This window comes from Passer domesticus, chromosome 24 (assembly GCF_036417665.1).
Source record: "Passer domesticus isolate bPasDom1 chromosome 24, bPasDom1.hap1, whole genome shotgun sequence".
NCBI lineage: Eukaryota > Metazoa > Chordata > Aves > Passeriformes > Passeridae > Passer > Passer domesticus.
Genome location: NC_087497.1, coordinates 1,454,721 through 1,481,958, shown reverse-complemented (window position 1 = coordinate 1,481,958; position 27,238 = coordinate 1,454,721). Strand labels below are relative to the sequence as shown.

The 27,238-nt window shown below is 57.9% G+C and overlaps 1 protein-coding gene across 1 annotated transcript in view; it reads left to right on the top strand.

Annotated features, from left to right (window-relative positions):
• Positions 1-625: 625 nt before the first annotated feature.
• The window catches only part of SDC3 (syndecan 3), a 47,362-nt gene continuing 20,749 nt past the window's right edge, over positions 626-27,238 (top strand). Inside the window, exon 1 of the mRNA XM_064398162.1 lies at positions 626-878. Coding sequence (XP_064254232.1) covers positions 789-878 — 90 coding nt within the window. The 5' untranslated portion in view covers positions 626-788. The remainder of the gene's footprint in view (positions 879-27,238) is intronic.

The window sequence follows — 27,238 nt, the reverse complement described above, 5'->3', positions numbered from 1 at the left end:
ATCTGCCCCAGATCTCCCCACACAGCCCGGGCTTGCCCCAGTGCACTCCTTCAGCCATTCCAGTGCACCCCAGCCCCTTCCACCTGCCCCAGATCCTCCCCATCTGTCCCTGGTCGCCCCCCAGTCTGCCTCGGGTACCCCCTTCCCACCAGGCACCCCCTTTAACCCACGCCCCACCTAATCTACCCCAATCCCCCCTTATGCCCCCACTTATCACCCCCCCACCCCAATTCCCCCAGTCTGCCCCAGACCCCTCCCAAATGTCCCCATGGTCTCCCTCATCCACCCCACCTCCCCCCCATCTACCCCCAGGTCCCCAGCCTGCCCTAGACGCCCCCCACATGTCCCCCACGCTCCTCCCCATCCACCCCAGGGTCCTCCCAATTTTCCCAGACCCCCCCCTCCATCTGTCCCCCAGGGTCCCCCCATGTACCTCAGGGTCCCCAGTCTGCCCCAGACCCCTCCCATACGCCCAGATCCCCTCCCTCCCCCCCATCTGTCCCAAGTCCCCCCCAAACTCCCCCCAGGACCCCTGAATCCCCCCCCAGGCTCCTCCCCGTCCCCTCCCCGCAGCCCCCGGGCCGTGCCCGTGCGGGGCCGGGCCGGGGCGGGGCGGCGCGGCGCGGGGGGGGCGCGGCGGGGCCGGGAGGGCGGCGCGGCGGCGGCGGCGGCCCCGCACCCAGCGCCCGCACCCACCGCCCGCCTCCCGCGGGCGGCGGCAACAAAGGCCCTTCCCCGCCCCCGCCGCCGCCTCCCGCCGCCGCCGGCAGCGTCCTTGCGGCAGGAAGATGCCCGGGGAGGTGCCGCCGCCGGCGCCCCGGGGGCTGCGGAGCCTCCCGCTGCTGCTGCTGCTGCTGCTCAGCGCCCGCGCCGCGCTGGTGAGTGCGGGGGCACCGGCGGGGGGCACGGCCCGGGGGACACCGGCACAGCCAGCGGGGCGGCGGGGACGGCACCGAGCGGGGGGTGAGGGGAGGGATCGGCTTCGGCACCGGGAGGGGGCGGCGGGGACCGGAGCAGGGCGGGGGTCAGCGGGGACCGGCACCGGGAGGGGGCAGCGGGGACCGGCAGCGGCCCCGCGGATGAGCTGCCGTGGGCAGGGGGGAGGGACCGGCCCCGGCACCGTGCGTGGATCGGTACCGCGGGGAACGGGGGTGTGTGCGGCGGCACCGGCACCGTGCGCGGGCCGGCCGCGGGCAGCGGCGCCGGTCCGGAACCGGCCTCGGTACCGTGCGTGGATGGGCAGCGGGCGGGGGGCGTGGGGCCGGCAGCGGTACCGCGCGGGGACCGGCACCGTGCGGGCTCTGGCAGCGGCAGCGGGCGGGGGAGCGGCACCCCCGGGGAGCGGCACCCGGCTTGCGGGGTGTCCCAGCTCCCCAAGGGCTCCGCTCCCCGCACCCTGCCCCGTGGCAGCCCCTCGGTCCGCAGAGCCCCCCCAAGCCCAGCAGGCGCTGCCCCCGGGGCTGTCACTTCCCCTGCGACCCCCCGGGCGGTGCCGGGCAGGGTGGCGGCCGTGGGGAGGGGGCTGCGGGCAGCTGCCGTTTGAAGGTCGTAGGGAAACACGCCTTGAAAACCACCCTGAGGGGCGGAGAGGGAGGAACCCCCCTGCTGCTGCCCGGGGGCAGCAGGAACTTGCCCCCCCAATCCCTCCCCCTCCCCTGGAGCATCCCCAGCCCCGATGGGGCGGGGGGCGGCAGACGCAGCCCGGGCTGCGCAGGCAGCGCCCGCTCTTCCCCCTCCGTGAGGCCGGAGGAGAAGGGGCCGGGGGTGCTCGTGGCGCTTCCAAAGCTGCTGCTCCCCGCCGGGATCCATGGATCCAAGGGATCCTGGGCTCCACGGGAACCTCCCTGCCCCGCCTGCTCCCTGCCCCGAGCCCGGCGTTGGAGTTGGGGCTCTGCTTTTTGGGGGATGCTCTCTGGGAATGAGCACGAGGCTGCTTTCCCCTCCCAGCTCGGGAGCAACGGGAGAGGGTGGTGGGGAGGAAGGCTGCTCCTCCTCCTCCTCCTCCCTTGAAGAGGGGAAGAAGCCCCAGGGCCTGGCTGCTGCATTGAATCCCCCGGAGCTCATCCCCCTCCTCCCGGGGCTCTGGTTTGGGGGTGCCCCGGGCTGGCTCGCCCATTTCTGCACCAGGGGCGTTCTCCCAGCAGCAGCTCTGCCCCTCTGGAGCAGAGACACAACTTCAGCGTCTCTGAGGGGACGTGAGCCGCTCCTCCAACGCCTCTGGCCAACCTGCCTGGCCTCTGGCTCCAAGGGCACTTCATCCAGCCCATGTTCCCTCTGCCATGAATCCGGGGAAGGCTCTGCTCTGCCGGGAGCTCCCTTCGTGCCCGGTGGCCGCGGTGCTGAGCGGTGAGTGTGGCTGTGCTGGTGTCCCCAGCACCCCTGGGGGTGTGGGGGCAGCTCTGGTGTGCTCATCCCCCCCAAATGAGCTTTTTCCCTTCGCTTTTGGGGAGTTGGAGTTGCTGGTTACTGGATGAGGCTGTTGTTGACGTTTCCCGGGGGGATTTGGCCCTTTGGGGACAGCTGTGGGGTTGCTCAGTGCTGCGCTGGAGGTGATGGGATGTGGGATGCTCCCAAGGGCTGGAGGAGCTGCTGCCTCCACCTGGATGGGACCGAGGCCTCTCCTCTCCTCTCCTCTCCTCTCCTCTCCTCTCCTCTCCTCTCCTCTCCTCTCCTCTCCTCTCCTCTCCTCTCCTCTCCTCTCCTCTCCTCTCCTCTCCTCTCCTCTCCTCTCCTCTCCTCTCCTCTCCTCTCCTCTCCTCTCCTCTCCTCTCCTCTCCTCTCCTCTCCTCTCCTCTCCTCTCCTCTCCTCTCCTCTCCTCTCCTCTCCTCTCCTCTCCTCTCCTCTCCTCTCCTCTCCTCCCTCTTCAGTCCTTCGTTCTCCTTGGACAGACTCAGCTCCTCCCCTGGGCCACCGGGAGGGAAGCAGTGGCTTGGCACAGCTCCGGCCCATCCCTGACGGTGGGGTGGGGATGGATTTGGGGATCCCTGCTCCCCCAGTGCCGGACCCTGGCCCCTGCCAGGGAGCCTTTCCCTGGAGCAGCGCCGGGAGATGTCCTGGCTGCTCGGAGGAGCCGGGATGAGCGATCCAGCCCCGCAGGCACCGCACCCCTGAGCTCGGGGCTGGGTCCCTGTGCCCGTCCCAGGGGAGCAGGGGACAGGGGCAGGGCACGGCTGTGGCTGCGACACCTCCCCGGGACTCGATGCCTCCCTTTGATCTCCTGCAGTCCGTGACCCCTCTCGGCTTTGGGGAAGCTGGGATGGATCCCCTTGGGATCAGTTCCTGTAACCCTTTACGTGCCAGCGTGGGAGAGCTGGGGGACAGGGGCTGCTCCTCCTGGCGGGCTCCATCCCTGCCAGAGGGGTTTCCCAACGGTGCCGTGGACAGGTTTGGGTTCGGCTGTGATTTCCCAAGGCTCCTCCCTGGTCCTGGCTCATCCCTTTGGAGCTGGATATGGACCACACAGAGAGAGGGTGAGGGACAGCCAGGCTCCTGCATCAGCCCTTCCCGGGGCAGGGACGGGCTCGGCCGCTGTGGTTCACCCCAGATTCCCAGGAGAGGCTCCTCTCCAGGCAGGGGGTGTGTGCAGCCAGCCCTGAGTGTCCCCCCAGCTCTGGGGCTCCCAAGGTTGGGTCAGGCTGCTTTGTTGTGGCCCTGGCTGCTGTCGGAGCCCAGCTTAGGGATGAACTCATCACCTTAATTACAGAGAGCGTTGATTGGCCCTAACCTTTCCCAGGTTCCTGGAGCATTGCTGGGGCCAGCCAGGTTCTGGCTCCCCGTGCAGGAGACTGGGGGGAGCTCTGGATTTACTCCGGGGTTGTTTCACTGTGGAAGGGATTCCCTTGCTCCCTGCCACCCTCCAGGTCCTCCCTTGGCTCAGTCCAGAGCGATAATGAGGGACACAGCCCCCAGAGAGGCCCTGCAGGGTTTTGGGGTGAAGCACCTCCTGTCCCCAGGGATCTGGGGCAGTTCAGCTCCCCACAGCTCCGGGTCCCACCAGGGCTGGGGTCACAGGACACCCTCATTCCTGTGATGCTTTCAGGTGCTTTGGGCTCAGCAGCTCCCTGGTTTCCAGCCTGGCCTCGGGGCCATGGGGGAGGATCTCTGCTGAGCTTTGGGGGTGCTCTGGGGTTTGCTGTCATGGGCTTGCAGGGCTCAGCCCGGCCCCCGGGGTGAGTTGGAGCTCCCTGGTGTGAGCTGGAGTCACCCAGGGTCCGGCCCAGCCCCATTTGTAGGGACAGCCCAGTTCTCCCAGTCCAGCTGTGCTCAACCCCAGCTCCTTCCTCCTTCGTGGAGAAACTGAGGGGAAAAAAATCAATAAATAAAGGAATGGGTCCACAAGGGGTGCACGGTCCTCTGGCCACTGTCACCTCCTACCCCTGTGGAGGGAGCAGTGGCAGTGAAGTCCCCGGCTGTCCCCAGGGCTCCTTTCCCTCGGGAGATGTGCGGCAGCCCCGGGAGACGGCAGCGGGGGCTGGGGAATGCCGGTCCCGGGAACGTGAGCCGGGTACCAAACCCTGCCGGGCCCGGCGGGGCTCTGGGGAGCGGGCACTCCTCCCTTCCCGAGCCCTCGGAGGCTTTAACCCGGCTCGGGTGGGTTCTGTCCCCGTGTCCCGGTCCCTCCCGGCTCTCCCGGAGCTGGGGCCGGTCCCAGCCTCGCCTCCCGCCCGGCTCTGGGTGGGTTTTGCTGCTGTTCTGCTCCTGGAGCCTCAGCCCCGGCGCTCTCGGTGCTCGGGAGACGGGGAGCGGGGATTTGGAGGGAGAAACCCCCTGCAAATGCGGCTGGGCTCTCCTGGGAGCGCGGGGATGTGCTCCCTGCATCCTCCCTTCCCTCCTCATCCTCCCCAGCCAGCTCGAGGCTCGGGAGCTGCTGGAGAAGGGTTTCCCCTCAGGAAGGGGCCGTGGCCCTTCCCGGTGTCCCCTCGGCCCCGCTGCTCCCTGCCGGCCTCCGGAGCCACCGCCCGGCTGTGGAGGGAGGAGCGGAGCCTTCCCCGCGCTCTGTGCCATTCCCGGCTTCTCCCTCTTGTTTTGTACCAATTCCCACTTTCCCACCCATGGTTTGTGCCATTCCCAGCTTTTCCACCCCTATTTTGAGCCATTCCCAGGTTTCCGTGTTTTGTACCATTCCCATCTTTTCCACCTGAGTTTTGTGCCAATCCCAGCTTTCCCCCCTTGTTTTGTACCATTCCCAACTTCTCCCCCTTGTTTTGTGCCAATCCCATCTTTCCCACCCATGTTTTGAGCCATTCCCAGTTTCCCACCCGTGTTTTGAGCCATTCCCATCTTTCCCACCCATGTTTTGAGCCATTCCCAGTTTCCCACCCATATTTTGAGCCATTCCCATCTTTCCCACACATGTTTTGAGCCATTCCCAGTTTCCCACCCGTGTTTTGTGCCATTCCCAGTTTTCTCCCATGTCTTGTGCCATTCCCAGTTTCCCAGCCGTCTTTTGAGCCATTCATTCCCAGTTTCCCACACGTGTTTTGTGTCGTTCCCAGTTTCCCACCCATGTTTTGAGCCATTCCCAGTTTTGCCCCGTGTTTTGTGCCGTTCCCTGCTCCCTCCAGGCTCCAGCGGTCCCTCCCCTCCCTCTCTGGCCCGGCTCCGGGGGGAGCGGAGCTGGAACCGGGAGCTTTGTGCGGCCACTCCTCCCTCTCTCCCCATTAATTAATTTGACATTTAAGCCCAGCTCCTCGTGCAGAGCTCTCGGTGAGCTCCGGAGCAGCTCCAGGATGGGAATTCCAGCTGGGAGGGAGGGATGTGGCTGGATCCAGGCTGAGGAGGCTCCTGGGGTGCAGCACCTGCCCCCCAAACTCTGTTTTGGGGCCTTCTGTGGTCAGGAAGGAGTGGGATGTGGCTGTGGGAAGGTGAAAGCATTTTTAGACCCGGTTCTTTCAAGGGTTTTTATTAAAATTGACTCAAAAAAAGTTAATTCTGGGCTGGTTGAGCCAGCATTGAACCTGAGTGTGGCTCTTCTGAGGGGACAGCACCGATTTGGGGGGACCCAAACCTCCTTTTCCACCTCAGCATCCCAGAGCAGCTCCCAGCTCCCTCCAGGCTGGACTGGGATGGACTGGGACGGGCTGGGACGTTCCCTCTGCCCTGCCCACGAGGCCGGCTGTGTTTTCATCTCTGTGGCCACACAAAAGCCTCTCCCTCCTCCCTCAGCACAGCTTGGCCACGACTCAAACTCTTTCTTTCGAGATAAAAATAACAGCAGCAACCTCAGGGCTGCTGCTTCTGCCCCAGCTGGGGGAGAAATTTGGATTATTTTAGGAAAGAAAGGGGGGAAACCTCCGTGTGGGATAGCCTGGGCACAAATCCCCGCTGGCTGCAACCCCAAAGGGGGACCTGCCGTGGGGAGGAGGAGGCTGGAGCCAGGGAAAACTGGGAAAAGCTGGGAAAACTGGGAAAAGCCTCATCTCCCAGGCAGCACGGAGCATAACTTGTTGGCAAAACACTTTGTTTGCCAAAAAAATGATGTTTTCTGGAGGAGGAGGAGGAGGAGGGGAATGGAGCTGGTTCAGGAGCTGCTGAGAGAAGGGGGGGCCTGGCTGAGGGTTTGGGGGGGTTGGGAGGGAAACTCAGGCAGCAAATGTCAAAAATCCAATGCAGGGCTGTGTTTTGGGGCAAGGGAGTGGGAGTTTGGGGCCAAAGTGGTCATTTAAAACAGAAAAAAAAATCTTATTTATTTCTCATTTCTGCAAGTTTAGCTGGAAGGGAACAGAAAATCGCTGTGTTTGTGTCCCTCCCTGAGCAGCCTTCCCTGCAGAGGCAGCAGGTCTGGGAGCACACAGGGAGCTTTTCTTCCCCAAACTTTATATTAATCCACCATCCCCAGCTTTTTAGAAGCAAGTCTGGGCTCCTCACAACTTTTCCAGGTGCTGGGAACAGCCTTTATATCCCTGCAGAACTTCTCCATGCACCCAATGAACATCAAGCAGGAAAAACCGGGATAATGTAATTTTTTTCCTGCATTTTGGAGGTTTGTGGGGAATGGCATCATCCAGGTTTTCCTTTTCCCTCTCCCCCGGGCTCCAGTGCCAGGTGAGGGAGATGTGGAGATCCTGGAGCCGGGATCAGGGTTTGGAGCTGGGGCAGCACCTGGGCGGCCTGGACTGCTCCAAAGCCCCGGATCCAGCCCAGCAGGAAATCCCGGAGCTGCCAGGGCCCTGGGGATGGGATGGGGGACTTTTACCCCCTGGAGGCAGCTCTGAGGGCCAGGTTCCCTTTTGGGGTGATTTTGGGCTTTGGTGCCACCGCTGCCTTTGTCACCTCCTCCTCCAGAAATAATCCAGGATTTCACCATTCCAATTTCCTGCCCAGCTCGGTGCCCCCCAGCCCGGGCTGTGTGTGGGGGCTCTGATGAGCCCTAATTAGCCCCCAGTGGCAGCAGGTCAGTGCCTCTGTGCTGACAGGTGTTAATTACCCTGGTGTTAATTAGGGAGAGTGTGATGGGGATATTGGGGGCTCACCAGTGACTCCAGGGCAGGGAACTGGGATGAAATGGGATCCTGGGTGGGGTTTAGTGGCCAAGGAGCCTCTTCACGCCCCCAGGCTCCTCTGGGATATGGAAATCCTATCCCACAGGGACACCCGGGGTCTGAAATCCCAGATCCACCGAATTCCTCAGGTTTGTTTTCCCTGAAGGAGCCATTCTCCTCATTTACCAGTAATGAACTGGTGCAGGTGGGAGCTGGGATGGGCTCCCCTGGATGCTTGGGATCCTGGGATCCCCCTCTGGCTCTGGGTCCCAGGATGCCCCTGTAACCTTGGGTCCCAGGACTGCCCCTGGGACATTTCCTGCAGTGTTGGGGGCCCAGGGCTGGGCAGGACCCCCTGGATTTTGGGGTGTTCCCAGTGCTGGAATTGGGGTGGCCCAGCTGGTTCTCCCCCTTTGCCCTCCTGCCTTTAATTTGGATTACTTATTTAGAATTATTTATAATAATTGGGATTAATTAATCCTCCTCCACCTTTGCATGGCCAGGCCCTGGCAGGGTGTCCCCAAGTGTCCCATGGATGTCCCTAAAGCCACCAGGGTGATACCCAGGGGTGCAGTGGGAAGAGGCTGGTGGGATCTGTGGGTGGAATGCTGGGAGCAGGTCCTGGATTTGGAGCATCCTGCATCCCTTTATTTTCCATGTCAAGAGCTCCTCAACAACCAGCCAGGAGGAGGAGGAGGAGGAAGGAGAGAGGGAATCCATCGAGGGTGGCCAGGGAGGGACATTGTCCCTCACAGGGGTGTCCCTGTGTCCATGGGGATCCCCTGATCCAAGAGGAGATGGGAATTCCTGGGAACTCCTGGGAGTGGTGGGGCTGCAGGGAGCAGCAGCTCCAGGTCCTCTCCCAGCCCCCACAGGAGTTTGGGGCTGAACTGGGCCTTTTTGGGGTTGCCTGCTCAGGGAGCTCCTTCCAGCCCTGGAGCACCTGGGAATTGTGCTGGGAAGGGATCTGGGAGGAGCATTCCCATGGGCTCTTCTGTGCAGGTTCTGACCAGGATTTGGTAAAAATCCTTCATTTCTGTGAGGGTTTGGTGATTTTTTTTCCAAGGAGCTTTTTGGCTGCTGGTCCCACTGGCCTGGGCTGAGGCTGAGGGTGTGCCTGGGACCATCCCAGAGGCAGGGGAGTCCCAGGAACCTGACTGTGGGCATTTCCTGCTGATTTTCCTTCTGATCCCACTCTGACATTCCTGAGTGCTCTCGCCAGCTCCAGCTGAGGCTGACCCTGTGATCCCACTGCTGGAACTCCTGGATGAAAACATTCCCAAGGCCCAGCCAGGCAGCTGCTGATGCTGCCAGGGATTCCGGGGCAGGATTGGGATGCAGAGCCGACTCCCAGCCCGTTCCCATCCCTGCACCTACCCCTGGATCGGGAGGTGGCTGCTGCCCTGGGCCTCCCCCTCCCTCTCTCCCCATCCCCTCCCTCCAGCGGCGTTTCCCGGTGGGCTGGGTCAGAGCAGGATGTGAGGAGCAGGGATGGGAGAGGAGCCGGGCTGGACGCTGAGGGCTGACAGGAAGGGACCATTTCACCCCTCCTGCTCCACTTTGGATGCTTCAGGAGGTGAATTCCCTGTTCCCAGAAAATGTTTTTGGAGCAACGGGTGCCTGGATTTTTGCGAGGAGCCGCAGAGCAGCAGCTGGGCTGGCCCTGAACTTCTCAGCCTCATCCTCTTTGCTCTGAGTTCGGCCTTAAAACCCCAAATGTGCCGCCGGTGCAGGTGAGATTCCCACACATTCCTGCCGCGGTGGTCAGGGACCAGCGGGATCGGGGCTGATCCGGGCGGGGCTGGCACCCCAAGACCCCAAAATCCCTGCTGCAGGCAGGGCCGGATCCCTCCTCGCGATTCCAGCTGCTCCCAGCGCTCCAGCCGGAGTTTGCCTGCAGCTATAAATACCTCGGAGCGCAGCAAAGCCCCCGGAGGGTTTAGGCTCTATATTTAGGTTCCTGCAGCACAAAGCCATATTGCACGGAGGCTGGGCAGTGGGATCTCCTTCTAGGAACTGGGGGGAGGAGAGGACAGGAGCAGAGGGGTGTGATGGAGCCTTTCCATGTGGATCCGGGGCTGGATCCTCCCCCTGCGGCCGCTGTCCCATCCCGGTGCTCCAGTCCGGGCGTTTCTTCCCCCAAACCCCAGCAGAAGTTGCTGCCTGAGCGTGGAGGGAAAGGGACATCAAACATTTATAGGCCTTGTGAATCGTCAAGGAAATGCCTGGCTCTGTTAAAATAGCAGCAGCAATTAGAGGAGAGGATAAAAAAAAAAAAAAAAGAAGGCAGCCTAACTCCACATCCATGGCTCGTGTGTTTTCCCAGCGTTCCCGTCCTCAGCCGGGGTCACAGCTCCGGGGCTGGGCCCCCCAAACCCGGCTGGGGGATGGGACAAGCTCTGAACCCCCCCAAACCCGACCTCGTGGCTCTCCAAACACATCCCAAGCTCAGTTCTGACCTAAGCTGAAAGGGCAGTGAGAAGTTAATTGGGTTCCTTCTCCTTTCGAGGTTTCGGAGCAGGGCCGGTGCTTCCTGCTCACTCCTAATTAGGGAAACACCAAATCTGAACTTCCCCGGTGCCTCAGTGGGGTTTATCCTGTGGGAACCCGTCCTGCCCCTCACCCAGGGTGAGGATGGGGTGGGAGGTGAAGGAAAACAGCCAAACCCCGAGGATCAGGGGAATTTTGCTGCTGCTTTGTGTGACCCAGGATCTTCCAGAGGAAAAATCCACTGTTTCTCCAGAGGCCAGCAGGGCATGAGGGTCACCCTCGCCTGCTCAAGCTTTGCACTTCCCTGCATAAAAATCAGGGCTTTGGTGGTTTTTCATTGGGTTTTTTTTTTTTTTTCTTCTTTTTGGCAAAGGTTAGAACCTGAATGAGGAGCAGAGCAAGCTCTGGAGTGAGGAGGAGGATCAGGATCCAGGGCTGGGCGTGGATGTGGGCTCTGCCTGCCCCAAGGTTTTGGGAACCAGGGCTTGCCAGCTCAGAGCTGGTGTGAAAAACAGGAAAAAAAATTACGGGGGGAAAAATCCAGGGAGGAAGAGCAGGGCTGGGAAAAGCAGCCAGAGGGTGCTGGGGGGTGATGGCCACAGGGACCTGGAGGGACCCATTTACCCATTTTCCTGGTGCTGCAGATGTGTAGGGAAGGGTTTGCCAAGGAAAAGAAGAACTCATCTGGTGGGAATGAGGATGGACCTGATTGGACTCAAAAAGGAGGGGTCACTTGGTGTTTTGGGCTCAGGAATTGGCTTTGTTTGCCTTGGGAATGTGAAAAACATATTCACTCTCCTGTGAAAAATCAAAAAAGGACAATAGGAGACAAGGACCACAGAGCAAAGGTTATCAGGGCAGGGTGCATCGTGGCACTGAGCCTTCGGGGATACCCCTTCAATACCTTTTAATGACATCAGCCTGTTGCATATTCATAGACCTTGATGCATATCCATAAATTACTTTACATTTTCCAGAACTATTTTACATGGCCCCTCCTTGGGTCTGTCTTTTTAGAGCATGTGTGTCTCTTGGCTGTGGTTTTGGCTCCTTCTCTTTATCCCTTCCAGTTTGGGCTCTGGCCCACTCTGCCTTCAGACGGTGAGTGCTGATGGTTGGCAGATCTGTACAGGCGTCCCCATCCTGTGTTCATTGGGTGTTATCCCATCCCAGCAGGCATTTTAACGCAAGCACGCTGATATCAGCTATTTCACTGAGCTTAATGAACAACAGAAACAAAAACTGTATCTTGATAGCAAAGTTACTTTAACACCACGCATACAGAATCCATTTTAATATTTGCAAAAAGCCAATATTATAACATGTATCTATAGCAGGGAACAATTCTCCTTCCCAGTGGGGTCACCCCAGCCATGGAACCCGTGGGAAAATCTTCCCTTTGTGAAATCAGAACTTCGGGTGCTTCCTTTACCCCCTGGGCTCTGAGAGCTTCCATGGTCCAGTTTTTAAAATTTTCCTGCTGGTGTCAGAGCTGGAAGTGTTTTTCCAAGCATAAGGTGGATCCTGCAGCTCTTGGAGTGCAGAATTTGAGGAAAACCTGGTGTGTGGTGGGGGATGGTCACGCAGGGGGACAATCTTCCCTGCTCCAGAGCCTGGAGCATCCCCCTGGAGGAATCAGCTGAGGATGGGCTGGAAGGAGCAGCTTCGCCTGCTGGTGGCTGCCAGGGAGTCCTGGGCTCACATTCCCTTGGCATGGAGCTCTCCCTGCCCTCATTTTCCTCCTGCTCTGCTGGGGCCAGGCCTGGCTGAGGGGTGCTGGCCTGGCATGTTGGGAGCCATTCCCGTGTGGGAATTCTGGTACCTGGCCCTGCACTGGGAATGCTGGGACCTGTTCCCACGTGGGGATCCTGGGATCTGCTTCTGTATGGAAATACTGGTGCCAGTCCCTCTGAGGGGATTTTGGAACCCATTCCCATGTGGAGATCCTGGTCCATCTGACATTCCCATGGCAGGATCCAGGTGCCCATTCCCATGGCAGGATCCAGGTGCCCATTCCCATGGAAGGCCCCAGGTGCCCATTCCCATGACAGGATCCTGGTGCCCATTCCCCTGGCAGGATCCCGGTCCATCTGACATTCCCCCCGTTGGCATTCTGGGCCCTGTTCCCCACCCGCTGCCGTGTTGGGCACTGCCCTGACCCCCCAGCAGAACGAGGTTTCTCCCCCCTCTTCCCCTCCGTGGCAGGGCAGGACATTTCTGTCTCCTTTCTGTCACCTCCCGTGGTGCTCTCAGCCGCCTGGCACCAACCTGAACTACTCTGAGAAAAGAGGCCTCAGGTGCAGCAAAACCCCTCACAATTTATTTGTTCCTCACCCATTCCCAGAGCTGCCAGAGCTGGGTTTGATTTTCCCTCTCCAACGATACATTTTAATTCCCCAGCGAGGCTGGGAGTGTTGAGCAGCTCGGGACAAGTGACAAGTAAACAAGTAAACGTGTCAGGAAGGGGCATTTCCACAGCAGGCTGGGGCTCTGAAAATCCCTGCTGCTGTGGAAAGAGCAGGAGCCTCCTTCCTGCCTGCATGTCTGCTGAGGGAAACAACAGGTTGGGGAATAAATATCGGCATTTCTCCCCTCGGGGACTTCCCGGTGCCGTCCCCAATGCAGCCCCGGAGATGGACACTGCGCGTGAGAGGGAACACTCCCAGCAGCGCTGGATTAGGGTTGGATATTCTCTTTTTTTTTTTTCCCTTGAATGGAAAAAGCCATGTTCGCACGGAAACCCATCGGTTTGCGCAGCCCTGAAAGGCAGGAGCATCCCAGAGGCGCCGGGAAAAGCTCCCGGCTCTCTGCTCAACGTTGCAAAAAGGTTCAGAAAATTAAAAATAAAGCGTGGAGGGCGCGCCTGTGGAGCTCGGGGCTCTGTGGAGGAGCCGGAGGGCTCCGATCGGCAGCGGAGCCGCGGGATGGATCCCCGGGGATGCTCCGAGCCCGCCGCCCCTCTCCCGGGTCCGGGGCAGCAGCTGCGCATCCCCCGGGGGCGAGGGATGGAGCGGCCCCGGGGCCAGCGCAGGGCCCCGCCGGCGGGCGGAAAGTAGGTCGTGGCTGTGCTGGCATGGCCGCCCCGTCCTACATATGGAAATCGGGGCTATTTCTGGCCGCTCTTGACGGGCTCGGCCGCGTCCCCGCTCCGCGGGCTCCCCCGGGCACGGCCCCGCTCCCGGCCCTGCAGATGCTCGCGGGATGGAGCTGCGGGGTTGCTTCCCGGGGATTCCTGCCCGTGACACCTTTGCCCCTCGCCTGGGATGGTGACTCCATCCTGTGCATCCCACTCGGCTTCCCAGGGCTTGCGGGGGTTAATTCCTCATGGAAAAACAATTTCCAGCTGCGCTTTTCCAGGCTTCTCAGTCCATCCCAGGCAGGCTGGGTCTCCCTCCGAGGCTTCCCCCCAAACCCAGCCCTGGGTTGCTCCCACCCCCTCCAGGCTGGGCTCCAGCTGGAAATCCTGGATTTGGCAGCATCTTAATCAACCTCGCTTTGCATTTCCATGACAACTGCGAGGAAGGTGGGCAGGAACTCCTTCCTGTTGGACACACAGGAGCTGGCAAGCACCGGGTGCTGTGCTGGGGCAAAAAAGCACCTCCCTGGGTGGGATAATCCTAATTAAACGCCAGGAGCACAGGGAAGAGGGCTGCTTGGGGTTTTCCCCGGTTTTGAGTCCTGCCTGTGGGGAGGGGGAACCGGTGTTGATCCAAATCTGCCTTTGAGAGTGTGGAATATATTCCTGATTAATCATTCTTAGGGTTCATTAGTGTGGCTCAGCACCAGAACAGGTCCTGGAAGGTCTCCAGTAACGGGACTGGCACTGTTTTAAGGGCAGCCAGGTTGGCTTTAGGGCAGTCACAGCTCTGTCCTTGGCCTGCCACTTAAACCCGGCCTGGAGATGTCACCCTCACATTCCCGGGGTTTAATGTGTTTGTGGGAGCTGGGAAGGGGCTCAGCCTGGAGCAAAGGAGGCTCAGGGGGCCCTTGTGGCTCTGCACAGCTCCTGCCAGGAGGGGACAGCCGGGGGGTTCGGGCTGTGCTCCAGGGAACAGGGACAGGAGGAGAGGGAACGGCCTCAGGCTGGGCCAGGGAAGGTTAAATTGGACATCAGGGACAATTTCCTCGTGGAAAAGTCTGTCAGGCCCTGGCACAGCTGCCCAGGGAGTGGTGGAGTCCCCATCCCCGGAAATATTTGAAGAATGTGACATGAGGGGCAGGGGTGAGCGGTGACAGCCCAGGGCTGGGTTAATGGTTCAGCACCAGGGGCTGAGGGGATTTTCCAACACTGAGGGTTTTCCAACACCAGTGATTCCAGAATCCCATTGATGTGTGACCTGGCTAGGCCTGCATGCTCCCTGCACCCCTCGAAATGAGAGAAAAACCCTTTTCCAGCCTCATGTGCAAAGCCTTTCGAGGTGAATTTGGGGCTGGGACAATGCCTTTGGGGGAAATCCCCCCTTCTGGGGGGAGCCAGTGGGGATTTCCAGGCTGGTCCACCCGGAGCAGTTCAGGAAGAACATTCCCACATGTGGGACTGGTGGGATTTGCACAAAGCCCAGAACCTGTTAAAGATGAGGGCACCCCCAGCTCTGTGGGCCTGCTGCCCACCCTCCCTGCAGGGACAGGACACGGCCCCTCTGCCTGCTCCAGACCCCTTTCCATGCTGGAAATTCCCTAAACTGTGCCAATCCTTTTGCTCCTGGAACTCGGGGCTGGGGAAACTGAGGCAGCGGCTGTGAGGGAGAGGAGCCGTCAGGATTTGGGGAAAGGAGAATGAGTTGTATGGCTGGAGGATGTTCCCTCTGGGAATTCTGCCCCCGGAGCCCTCCTCTGCCCTCTCAGCCCGTCCCTGGGGAGCTCAGCCTTTCCCCCTTAATGACCACAATTAAGCCGATCCCAGCAAATGAAGTGGCGCTTAAGGAGCCAAATAAAACGGGAAATACCCCACGATTGCTTTCTGCGGTCAAGAGGCTTTTTACTCCCGCAGCTGCCTCTCCGGCGGTGTCGGGGGAGCGTCCCCTGGCACGGCGACAGCGCCCTGGCACGGCGACAGCGCCATGGCACAGTGACAGCGCCCTGGCTCCCCAAAGCCACCCCCAGCTCCCACGGGACTCCTTTGGGGCCGATCCCGGTTTTTCCTCAGTCTTCTTAGGAGGAAAAGCGGTGCCGGTGCATCCAACAGTGGGACAGCTCCCTCCGGGCTGGTGTCCCCACGAGGAGGTGGCTTTGTGCCCGCGGGGAGCAGGTGACTCCGCGGTGGCCCCCGAGCAGGGGCATTGGTGCCTCCCGAGTCACCGCGGGCACCACGCGCCCGGAAGCAGCAGAGGTTTGGGGCCGGCTCGTGGTCCCGGGGCTGTGTCCCCGTGTCCCCAAATCCCCCCGGGCCGGGGGCGACCCCGGCTGCTCCCCACGGGAACGCTCCAGGAAAAGCGGCTGAGGAGCGCTCCCGGTGCCGGCTCCACCGGGGCTGGTGTCCCCGGGCCGGAGGCGTTTCCAGCTGAAACCTTTCCTTCCACAAACACCATGAGATCATTTTCCTCTCCCCGGCGCACAATGCGCCATTGTCCTGCCTCTTCCACTGGAAATCGACCCGGCAATGTGAGCCCAAGCGCCCTGACCCCTTCCCCAGCGCCGAAGGAGCCGGGATGGGGCTCCTCAACCATCCCAAAGCCTTTTTGGGAAGGGTTTTGTCCTGGGAGAGGCCCTGGGAGATCTGTGGGATCGAGCGGCTGCAGATTCCTGCCGGGATCTCAGCGCCGGGATCGGCTGAGCCAGGGGGTGGGAGAGCCGGGGCTGCGCTCGGCTGGCTGTAAAAACCGGGAATTGCTCTTTTCCTCGCCTTTTCATTGTTCACGGGGCTCTTATCGGAGCGGGCAGGAGCAGCCGGGATCGGCTCAGGAGCTGGGAGCGGCAGGAATGAGACGTCAGGGCCGAGGGTTGGGGGGAGAAAAATGCCGTGGTTTTGTGGAGCTGTGGAATGATGGATTCATGGAATGGTTTGGGTTGGAAGGGAGAATTAAACCTCATCCAGTGCAATGGCAAGGACACCTCCCACTGTCCCAGGTGCTCCCAGCCCCAGTGTCCAGCCTGGCCTTGGGCACTGCCAGGGATCCAGGGGCAGCCACAGCTGCTCTGGCAATTCCAGCCCAGCCCCTCCCCAGCCTGCCAGGGAACAATTCCCAATTCCCAAGATCCCATCCATGGCTGCCCTCTGGCAGTGGCAGCCATTGCCTGTGTCCTGTCCCTCCATCCTTGTCCCCAGTCCCTCTGCAGCTCTCCTGGAGCCCCTTCAGGCCCTGCCAGGGCTCTGAGCTCTCTCTGGAGCCTTCTCCTCTGCAGGGGAGCACCCCCAGCTCTCCCAGCCTGGCTCCAGAGGGGCTCCAGCCCTGCAGCAGCTCCGGGGGTTCCTCTGGGCTCTCTCCAGACGCTCCAGGTCCTTCCTGTGCTGGGGACAAACTCCAAGGTGGGAGCGGGATCTGGCCTGGATTGCTTGGGAAGGAGGAGGAGACTGGAAAAGTCTCCGGGAGCTCTGGAAAGCCAAACTCTGCTCCCAGGGTGCCCATCTAGGTCCTGGTGTGCAGCCCGTGGTGCTGGCAGGGATTCCCTGTGCTCCAGCCAAGGGATATTTCTGTCCCACCGGGACATGAGGGAGAGAAATCCCCCATCCCCTCAGCCCTGCAGCACCCGCGCCTCAGTCGCGCGTTGTGTGGCTCCTTCTCCTTCTCCTTCTCCTTCTCCTTCTCCTTCTCCTTCTCCTTCTCCTTCTCCTTCTCCTTCTCCTTCTCCTTCTCCTTCTCCTTCTCCTTCTCCTTCTCCTTCTCCTTCTTCTCCTTTCCACCTTCTTCTCCTCCTCCTCCTCCTCCCTCCGCTCCCGGCACATCCCAGGGCACAAACCCCCCAGTCCCCAGCCGGGAGTGTCCCCACGGGGCCACCAGCCCATCTGCTCCATGCCCTGTGCTGGCCACGCTTGGCCAAACCCTCCTCAGTCACCCAGGGCTCGTTTTTGGCATCCCTCGCTTTGGGCTCCTGCATTTCACATCTCCCTCCGCAGTTTTCCAAAAAGCCATAAAAAAAACCCATAAAAAATTTACCCATTATTATATAAAAACCCAAACTATAATAACAATTTCAAACCCTAAAACTCTAACAAAAAAATTACTTCATGTTTATTTCTACCTCAATTTACCTCAAATGTAGCATTAAAACAATTAAACCAATTAAAGTATTAACTAAATTAAAAAATCAATACTACTTCCATTACAATTAATGCCATAATAACAAATATTAATACTATCACACTTACAACCTTACAAAACAAAACCACCATCAACTTAATTTTACTAACACATAGACGTAATTATAAAAACATTAAAAATTATTTTACATAAATTTATCTAGCCATTCAAAATCCATCCACAAACAACTTCTAAAACTAAAAATATTAACAAATAAAATTAAGACAAAGAATAAATAATAATTAAACAACATTAAATAATAGTTTTACACCTTAACTAAAAGAACTTTACAAAATAAATTTATATCCATTAATTATGACAGTAACAATGTTAATAACAATACCTTATATACTTCACTATACACAACAATCAATAAACAAAACCATCAAAAAAGTTTTTTCCATTCAAGGAGGGGAAAATGTGGGAAATGGAATTATAGAAACAAAAAACTCCTGAAGCATGCATCTGTATCCAAACCTTGAAGTAAGAAATACTTAGAAATACCACAGAATAAGACAGGCATTGTGAAGAGAAAAATAAGACTAAAACCAAGTTTTATAAATTTTCTATAAATCCATTTCTCACAGTTTTTTTCCCCTCTTAATGAATGGGAACCATCCAGGTGTGCAGTGACAGCAGAGGGGACCTGCCCTGACACTCTGCTGGGGAGAGGAACTGGGACAGGGACCTGGCTTGGGAACCAGCAGGGGCATAAACCCGGGATTTGTTAAGCCCTGGCCTGGGAATCCCCAGGGAGACAAACCCAGGATTTGTCCAAACCTGGCCTGGGAACCAGCAGGGAGATAAACCTGGGATTTGTTAAGCCCTGGAGGGAAGGTTCAGGAGCGCCCAAGGCTGGACTCAGCCCTGGTCCAGCAGCTCCATCCCCTCCTGCCTTGGGGACAGCTTTAGGCTTGTGAGGGGACAAGGGAAAATGGCTTTAAATTAAAATGGGGAGATTCAGATGAGATCTAGGAGGGAAATTGTGTGCAGTTAGAGCAGTGGGACACTGGGACCAGATTCCCAGAGCAGCTGTGGCTGCCCCTGCATCACTGGCAGTGCCCAAGGCCAGGCTGGACACTGGGGCTGGGAGCACTGGGACAGTGGGAGGTGTCCCTGCCATGGCAGGGGTGGCACTGGGTGGGATTTCAGGTCCCTCCAACCCAAACCATTCCATGAATCCATGATCCCAAGGTGCAGGCTGCTGGGATACACCTGGGCTGCTGGGATTTAAACCTAGCCCAGATAGTGCAGAGGATTTTGTGTAGCTCCTCTGGGTGTGGAGCAGCCTTGTGCCAGCAGCGCCTGGCCAGTGCTGGAAACGCACCCAGGGCTGCAGCCCGGGGCTTTCCTGGGTTTTCTGTGCATCTTTCCTTGAGTTTTCTCGTGCCATTCTGCAGGGAGGAGGGGATTTAACCCCCAGGACCACCTCAGAGCTGCCACAGCCCCCACCCCGAGGCCCATCCCCCTCCAAATCTCCAGGTTTCTGTCCCCTGCTTTGGGACACTCCTCCCCCGTGGCTTTCCCCCTCCCCAGCTGCCGGGGGCAGGATTAGGATCCCCGGAGCCATCTGGGCCCTGCAGGAGCAGCCCCTGCTCAGCCCCGGAGCCCAGAGTGGATCAGGAACCCTGAGTCCATGTGGGAATGTCCCTGTGAGGGGCTCAGCCCCGGGGAGGGTCCCCCTCAGAGCCTCCCTGTGTTCCTAGAGGGGCTGGCTTTGGGGACACTCCTCATTTTGGGGCCATTGGGGTGGCAGGGGTGGGCTGCAGCTGCAGGGGCTGAGTTGGAGCCAGGTGCATCCATGGAAAGAGAGGGAAAATCTCCCAAGGGAATCTCCCAGCTGTGTTTTGGGGAGGTTTGGGCCAGATCCACCTGTCATGGTTGGCATTGAGATGAAGGATCTCAGAATGGCTTTGGTGGGAAGAAAGAGAATTTAGGGATCATCCCATTCCAACCTGACACCTCTCGCTGTCCCAGGTGCTCCCAGCCCCAGTGTCCAGCCTGGCCTTGGGCACTGCCAGGGATCCAGGGGCAGCCACAGCTGCTCTGGCAATTCCAGCCCAGCCCCTCCCCACCCTGCAGGGAACAATTCCCAATTCCCAAGATCCCATCCATGGCTGCCCTCTGGCAGTGGCAGCCATCCCATGGGATCGGGGCTCCTGCTCCCGTGCTGGGTTGGGATCCCCGGGGAAGGTTCTCCTGGCTGGACACTCTCGCTGGTGCTACCTCGGCCCTGGTGGCTCCGTGTGGCCGCTGTCACCGTCTGAGCGGTGCCGTAATTCCCTGTAATCCCCGGAGCGGCTCCGGCCTCACCTGGGGCCGGCACTCACCGGAGGGTCAGAGCGGGCAGGGCCGGCGCCGCAATCGGCTTAGGGGGATAAACCGAGGGGACAGAGGGACAGGGGACAGAGGGACAGGGGAATGGAGCGACAGAGGGGCAGAGGGACAGAGGGAGAGAGACAGGAAGGACAAAGGGACAGAGGGACAGAAGGACAGGAGGGACAGAAGGAAAGCAAGGGCAGGAGGGGCAGAAGGATGGGGGACAGAGGGACACAGGACAGAGGGAGCTGCTGGCACCTGGGGGTGGGGCATGAGCCACGGCCGGTGGCCATTAGAGGTGACAGCGGTGTCACCCTGGGGACAGGGTGGCCTTTGCCCTCTCGGACGTTCCCGGTTTGTCTGGGCTGCTGATGGGTGGCACTGGAGGTGTTGCTTTGGGGTGGGGGAGCTCTGTGCACATCAGGGGGGGCGGGGCATTTCTGCTCTCCCTGGGTAAAGCTGGCCCACCTCGCTCCCGGCATCCAGGGAGAGGATTTTCCTGGAGGATTTTCCTTAGGGTTTTTCTGTAGGGTTTTCCTGGAGGATTTCCCTGGAGGATTTTCCTGTAGGGTTTTCCTGGAAGCTTTTTCTGTAGGATTTCCTTGTAGGGTTTCCCTGGAGGGTTTCCCTGTAGGGTTTCAGGACACTGCCCCACAGATGTTGTGAGGACAGTGAGCAGCACCCCGAGTGGGATGTGAGGGCAGTGGGGCTGCAGCCGGGTCCTGGTGGGGTTTTGGGGCCAGGGAGAGCAGAACCATCAGCCCTTTTTCAGCATTCCCACTCCAGGTTTGGGCTGGGAGCCCAAATCCACATTTTGAGTGCAGCCCAGTGTGTAAAACCCTTCATTTGGGATAATTGTAGGTGAGTGTAGGGCGCAAAAAAAGCACTTTATTTTGGGTAGTGTGGGGTGGGCAGGGCACGGTGCCTCCTCCACCCCAAAAAGGGGCAGCTCTGTGCCCTGGGCATTGTCCTGCCCGGTGTCCCTGTGCCTCCCCCATCGATGCACCCTCTGAAATCCGGGAATGCCACCAGTCCCAGAGCCCGCGATAGGAGCCGCTAAAAATAGGGGATTTATCCACAGAGCCGTGGGCTGGGCTTTTTGGGAAGCGAGCAGGAGCGGGGCAGGACGGGGCTGGGGCGAGCTCGAGCTCTGGGTGCAGAGGGGATTTTGGGGTGCTGGTGTTTGTAGGGAAGAGCAGAGGGGATCCCTGCTCCTTCCAGAGGCGATTCCTGGTGAAACTGCTGAAGAGGGGGCACGGCCCCGCCGGGATTGGCTCCGTGACTCAGTTTCCCTCTGGGTGACAAGGGGGTGGCAGTGAGGGTTAGAAATTCCTGGCAAAAGCAGGAAATTCTGTCCCGTTGCTCAGACAGGGATTGGTCACCCTCCTCCACCAGATCTCCAGTGCCCATCCCACGGGGAATTCCAGCATTTCAGCCTCCCTGGGTTTTAATGCACCCTAAAAATCCACCAGAAGCAGAGCCCCGAGGTTTTCTGTGCCTCTCCTATGGGGAATTCCAGCATTTCTGTCTCCCCAGGTAAATCCTATTGTATTACACCCCAAAAAATCCACCAAAGGCAGAGCCCCCAGGTTTTTCTGTGCCTCTGCCTTGGGGACTTGTCAGCATTTCAGCCTCCCCAGGTAAATCCTGTTGTATTACACCCTGAAAGTCCGTGAAACGCAGAGCCCCGGTGCTTGCTGCGCCCTCCCCCCGATCTGGGCAGGGCTCCGGGTAATCCCTGCCTGGCACATCCCTAATCCTGGCCCTGGCCCGCGCTGAACTGGCCCCGGGAGCGCGGCATGAGCCGAGCCCCGCTGCTGGTGGGTGGGGAGCGGTGCCAGCCCCGCTGCCAGGGCTGGAGGTGCCCCCGGCAGGAGGAAAATATCCTGGATTTCGAGAGCCTGGATTGCTGGAGCATCCCCGGATCCTCTGTCCCCGCGAGGTGACAGAGCCCGGGGACAGCCGAGCTCCTTCCCTGGGAGCTGCAGGGACGATCCCGGGGGTGTCCCCAGGGGTGGGGCTGGGGCACCTCCAGGTCGCCCCCAGCCTGTCCCAGTCTGGGTTTTCAGCCTGGAATTGTGGGGCTGGGCGCTCAGGGAGGGCTGCACTGTGGTTTGGGGTTTGATGGCCATTCCCAGGGGACAGCAGTGTCCCCAGGGAGTGGGGACATTCCTGAGGCTGCCGGGAGCGTTTGGACCCCGCTCCAGGGACACCCAGGGTGGATTTTGGGGTGTCTGGGCAGGGCCAGGGTTGGGCTGGATGATCCCTGGGGGTTCCTCCCAGCTCAGAATATTCTGTGACTCCATGAATTCCTGTCTGAGCATCCCAAAACCGTTGCTCAGCTCAGATCATCTTCCCTGGACACCCCACAGTTCCCACAGGCCCAGGTGAGCCCGGCCCAGCCCAGCAGCCCCTTCAGCCCGGGCTGGGCTTTTCCCTTTGCCACAAACCACATCCCACAGCTTTCCCAGCATCATTCCCGGCACTGGGTAGGCTTCCACGATTTGTGGGAATATTTTAGGGGAAACCACCACCAGCCCTGCAAACAACCCAGGAGAAAGGGGCAGATTTTAAACATAAAGTCTCCCTTTTTACTGATTTTCTTTTTTAAACGAAGCAGCAGCTGGGTGAGCTGGGAGCTGGCTGCTCCTCTGCTGAGCAGAAATCCGTGCTGCTGGAGCTTTTTCCGTGCAGAATTGTGGCAGCCGGAGGATTTGAGGATGCTGCCAGGGAGAGGCTGGGTCTTTTATTAGAGCAACTGATACGGTTGGGGAAAAAAAGCTCCAAAGCAGATCAGCTTTTGGGCTCACCAGTCCTTATTCAGGTCCTAAATAGAAACAGCTCAGTCAGATCCCCGGGTTTATTTTAATCAATTTTAGATCTGAAAAAAAAAATAAAGAAAGAAAAGAAAGCCAACTGGTGAGCTGAAAGCTTTTCTGCCCTTTCTCTGGTGTTTTTTTTTTCTGCTTTTTATTTTGGATTTGTTTTCCTGGCAGCCTCGTGTGTGGCGCTTGGCAGAGCTGCTGGCTCAGTCACAGCTCTGACACCCCCAGACTCCCCGAATTTGGGCTTTTCTCCCCACTCTGGGAGAGGCTGTGTGAGGTGGAGGCCAGGACAGCTGGATCTGCTCCCAGATCATTCCAGGCTCTGGGAAAACACTGCCCAGCTGCTCTTGGGACTCATTTCTCCCCCTGGATGTCAGGGATGCTCCCAATCCCACGTGGGGCTGTTCCTGAGCTCCAGGAGCTTGTGGGGTCAGTTCTGTGGCCTTGAGTCATTCCCAGGATTCATCCACCCCTGGGCAAGGGACATCAGCCCCCCTGAGCACTGCCTCCAGCCCTGGAGATCACCTGTCCCTGAGAAACATTGGGAAATTGGGAATATTGACCCTCCTGAGAGCCTGGGGGCACAGAGCTGCCCTGGGATCTTGGAAAAGTGAAAGTGATTTCCTGCTGGAAATAGAGAGCAGAGGGATTTCTGCCCCATTTCCAGCGGGAAATCTCAGGGATGTGACAAAGGAATGACAGAGATGCGGTGGGACAAGGCCTTGGATCCCATCCCCTGTGTCCCTCCCACCGACCCAGCCTGGAGCAGAGCCAAGGCTGCCTTTGTTGAGAAAATGCTGGAATTTGTCACTGCTGGGCACTCCCTGCTCTGCCTCAGTTTCCTTCTCCCTTGGCAGCACTGGGGGAGGTTTTTCTCTTCCATGGGAAGAGCTTGATCCCTTCCATCAGCAATCCCTTGGGATGGGGAGATGGAGGGATGGGGAGATGGAGGGATGGGGAGATGGAGGGAGCCGGGAATGTGAGGGCTCTGGAACCCCTCAAACTCCAGCTCAGCTTCAGCTCTGCCCTCCTGCCGCGTCACTCCATGGAATCACAGAATCCTGGGTTTGTTTGGGTTGGAAGGGCCTTAAATCCCATCCCATCCCATCCCATCCCATCCCATCCCATCCCATCCCATCCCATCCCATCCCATCCCATCCCATCCCATGGCAGGGACACCTCTCACTGTCCCAGGTGCTCCCAGCCCCAATGTCCAGCCTGGCCTTGGGCACTGCCAGGGATCCAGGGGCAGCCACAGCTGCTCTGGGAATTCATAGAATCACAGAATTCCCAGAATTCCCAGAATCACTGGGTTGGAAGAGACCTTCAAGCTCATCGAGTCCAACCCAGCCCCAACGCCTCAACTCAACCCTGGCACCCAGTGCCACATCCAGGCTTTGTTAAACAAACCCAGGGATGGTGACTGCACCACCTCCCGGGCAGAACGTTCCAGAACTTTATCACTCTTGCTGTGAAAAACTTTTTCCTGATATCCAACCTGTATTTGCCTTGGGGCAGCTGGAGGCTGTGTGCTCTGGTTGTGTCAGTTCCTGGAGACAGAGCCCAGCCCCAGCTGAGCACAGGCACCTTTCAGGAGCTGTGCAGAGTGATGAGGGCAGCCCTGAGTCTCCTTTGCTCCAGCACCCCCAGCTCCCTCAGTGGTTCCTCACAGGGTTTGTTGTCGGCAATGGAGAGAGACAGGGAGACTGATTCAAGGATCAGAATCCGACTTTATGGTGGGATACAAACACTTATGTACTGTTTTAGGGAGACTGGAAATGTGTACTACAGTGGTTAGGTTAAAATCACATACACAAACTTATGCATATAACAGCATCTCTTGCTTGCGGAGATTAATGGGATTTTCTTTTTGTGGTAAATTCATTGGATTGAATCTTCTTGCAACCCAGGTCTAATTTTCAGAGTTCCGTTTGCTTTTGCCAAGGCATCCTGTTATCAAATCTCTTGTGTCAACCAGGTCCAAAGTCCATCATCCGTCCTGTGTCCCCCAATATTCCAACAGTTTGTGTTCCCAGCCCCTCTCCAGCCTTGTTGTCCCCTCTGGATGTGCTCCAGCCCCTCAATGTCCTTCCCAAGCTGAGAGGCCAGAGCTGGACACAGCACTCAGGGTTTGCCCTCAGCAGTGCCGAGCACAGGGGCAGAGTGACCTCCCTGCTCCTGCTGGCCACGCCATTCCTGACCCCGGCCAGGAGCCGTCGGCCTTCTTGGCACCAGGGCACACGGCTGTCTCCTGTGCAGCCAATCGTCCAGCAGTGTCCCAGGACCCTTTCTGCCTGGCCACTGCCCAGCCACACCAGCCCAGCCCCTCCTCAGCCCTTTTCCCTGAGCCCAGGGCAGGATTCCATGGCAGGAGAAGGGAAGGGCCCTGGTGGCTCTCTGGGAACGGGGAGGGATCCTGAGATGGATCCTGGGATAGATCCTGGGATGGATCCTGAGATGGATCCTGAGATGGATCCTGGGATGGATCCTGGGAGGGATCCTGAGATGGATCCTGGGATGGATCCTGGGATGGATCCTGGGAGGGATCCTGGGATGGATCCTGGGATGGATCCTGGGAGGGATCCTGAGATGGATCCTGGGAGGGATCCTGGGAGGGATCCTGGGATAGATCCTGGGAGGGATCCTGAGATGGATCCTGAGATGGATCCTGAGATGGATCCTGGGAGGGATCCTGAGATGGATCCTGGGAGGGATCCTGGGAGGGATCCTGGGAGGGATCCTGGGAGGGATCCTGAGATGGATCCTGGAATAGATCCTGGGATGGATCCTGGGATGGATCCTGGGAGGGATCCTGGGAGGGATCCTGGGATGGATCCTGGGAGGGATCCTGGGAGGGATCCTGGGATGGATCCTGGGAGGGATCCTGGGAGGGATCCTGGGATGGATCCTGGGAGGGATCCTGGGAGGGATCCTGGGATGGATCCTGGGAGGGATCCTGGGAGGGATCCTGGAATAGATCCTGGGATGGATCCTGGGAGGGATCCTGAGATGGATCCTGGAATAGATCCTGGCATGGATCCTGGGAGGGATCCTGGGAGGGATCCTGAGATGGATCCTGGAATAGATCCTGGGATGGATCCTGGGAGGGATCCTGGGAGGGATCCTGAGATGGATCCTGGAATAGATCCTGGGATGGATCCTGGGAGGGATCCTGGGATGGATCCTGGAAGGAATCCCAGGATGGATCCTGGGATGGATCCTGGGATGGATCCTGGGATGGATCCCCCAAAGCTTTGGGGCTGACACCTGGAGGTATTTCCCACTTTTCCCCTCTGCCAGGTGTGGGAATGCCACCGCCCCACCGGATCCTTGTGTGGGAAATGGATTTGTAAAGAATTGTTAAAATTTGGTGGAATTTGGAAAAGCTGAGGATACCAACACCCGTGGAATTATCCTTGGAATTATCCTAGGGGTGGGAGCAGCTCCTCCAGTTCCACTGCCCTGCAAGGATTTCAGGCTTTTTTTGTTGGATTTTTTTTGTGGGTTATTTTTTGGTGGGTTTTCTTTTGTGGAGTCTTTTTGTGAGGTTTTTTTTTGTGTGTGTGTGTGGTTTTTTTGTGTGTGTAGTTTTGTTTAGGGGTTTTTGTGGTGTTTTGGGGGACAAACAGGACCAAAAAAAAAAAAACCAGTGGTGGAAAGAGAACTAACTTTTTTGGTTTTTTGTGTAGGTTTTTTGTTGTTTTTGTTTTATGGGGGAGTATTTTTTGTGGTTTTATTTTGGTTTTGGTGCTTTTTTGGTGAGTTTTCTTTTTTTGTTTTGTTTTCATTTGTATTGGATTATGTTTTTTTAATTTAGAGATGGGGTAACTGAGAGGTGCTTTAAAAATTGTATTTTATTTATTTTTTCATTTTTATTTTATTTTCTTAACCTGAATGCCTTATTCCATGACATTTTAAAGTTAGCATTTCTTATCTCAATGCTTGCATACAGATGCATGAGAACCTTCTATCAGGCTTTGAGAATTTTTTACAAATTAATTTCCCACAGGTTTGGTTTGGTTTTTGTTTGTTTTGTTTTGTTTGTTTGGGGTTTCTTTTTTTTGTTGTTGGTTTTTGTGGGTTGTTTTTTGGTCGTTTGGTTACTTTAAACCCCTGGCAGCAGCAAACTCAGACAGCTCCATAAATATTTGATCAAATCCTTCCGGCACCACCACCATCCCACAGAAAACCTGGAAACGCTTCTCACCTCATCCCAAAATCCCCAAAATCCCCCGCTCCCCAGCCAGGAACAGCGGGATTGTGGACTGGGACTGTCCTTCCCTTGTTTCTGGGGTTGGGAGCTCCAGCTCTTTTATTTTCCGGGTAAGCCGAGCCCAGCAGGGCCGGGATCGGAAACCGGAGCTGGGCCAGGCTCAGGTCAGGGCTCAGCTGATTCCAGGCTTTTCCTTTCAGCTGGAAACCTGAGCAGGATCTCTGGGTAATGACAAAAATAACACAAAAAATGGGCTCCTGGTGGCAAAAAATGGTGGGGGAAAGGGGAAAAAGTCAGGGAAAAGGGGCAAAAAGTTATGGAAAAGAGGAAAAAATGGTGGTAAGGAGGCAAAAAGTGGTGGAAAAGGGAAAAAATTGTGGAAAAGGGGCAAAAAATTATGGAAAATGGGAAAAATGGTGGGAAAAGGGGAAAAAGTGGTGAAAAAAGAGACAAAAGTGACGGAAAAGGGGCAAGTAATGATGGAAAATGAGAAAAATGGTGGAAATGAGGCAAAAAGTGGTGGAAAAAGGGAAAAAAGTGGTAGAAAAGGACAAAAATTGGTGGAAAAGGAGAGGGGAAGTGGTGGGAAATGGGCAAGAGAGTTTCACTTCCCTTGAATTAAATTTAAGACCAAAAAAAGGGAAAGGATGGAAAAACATGGATGAAAATGT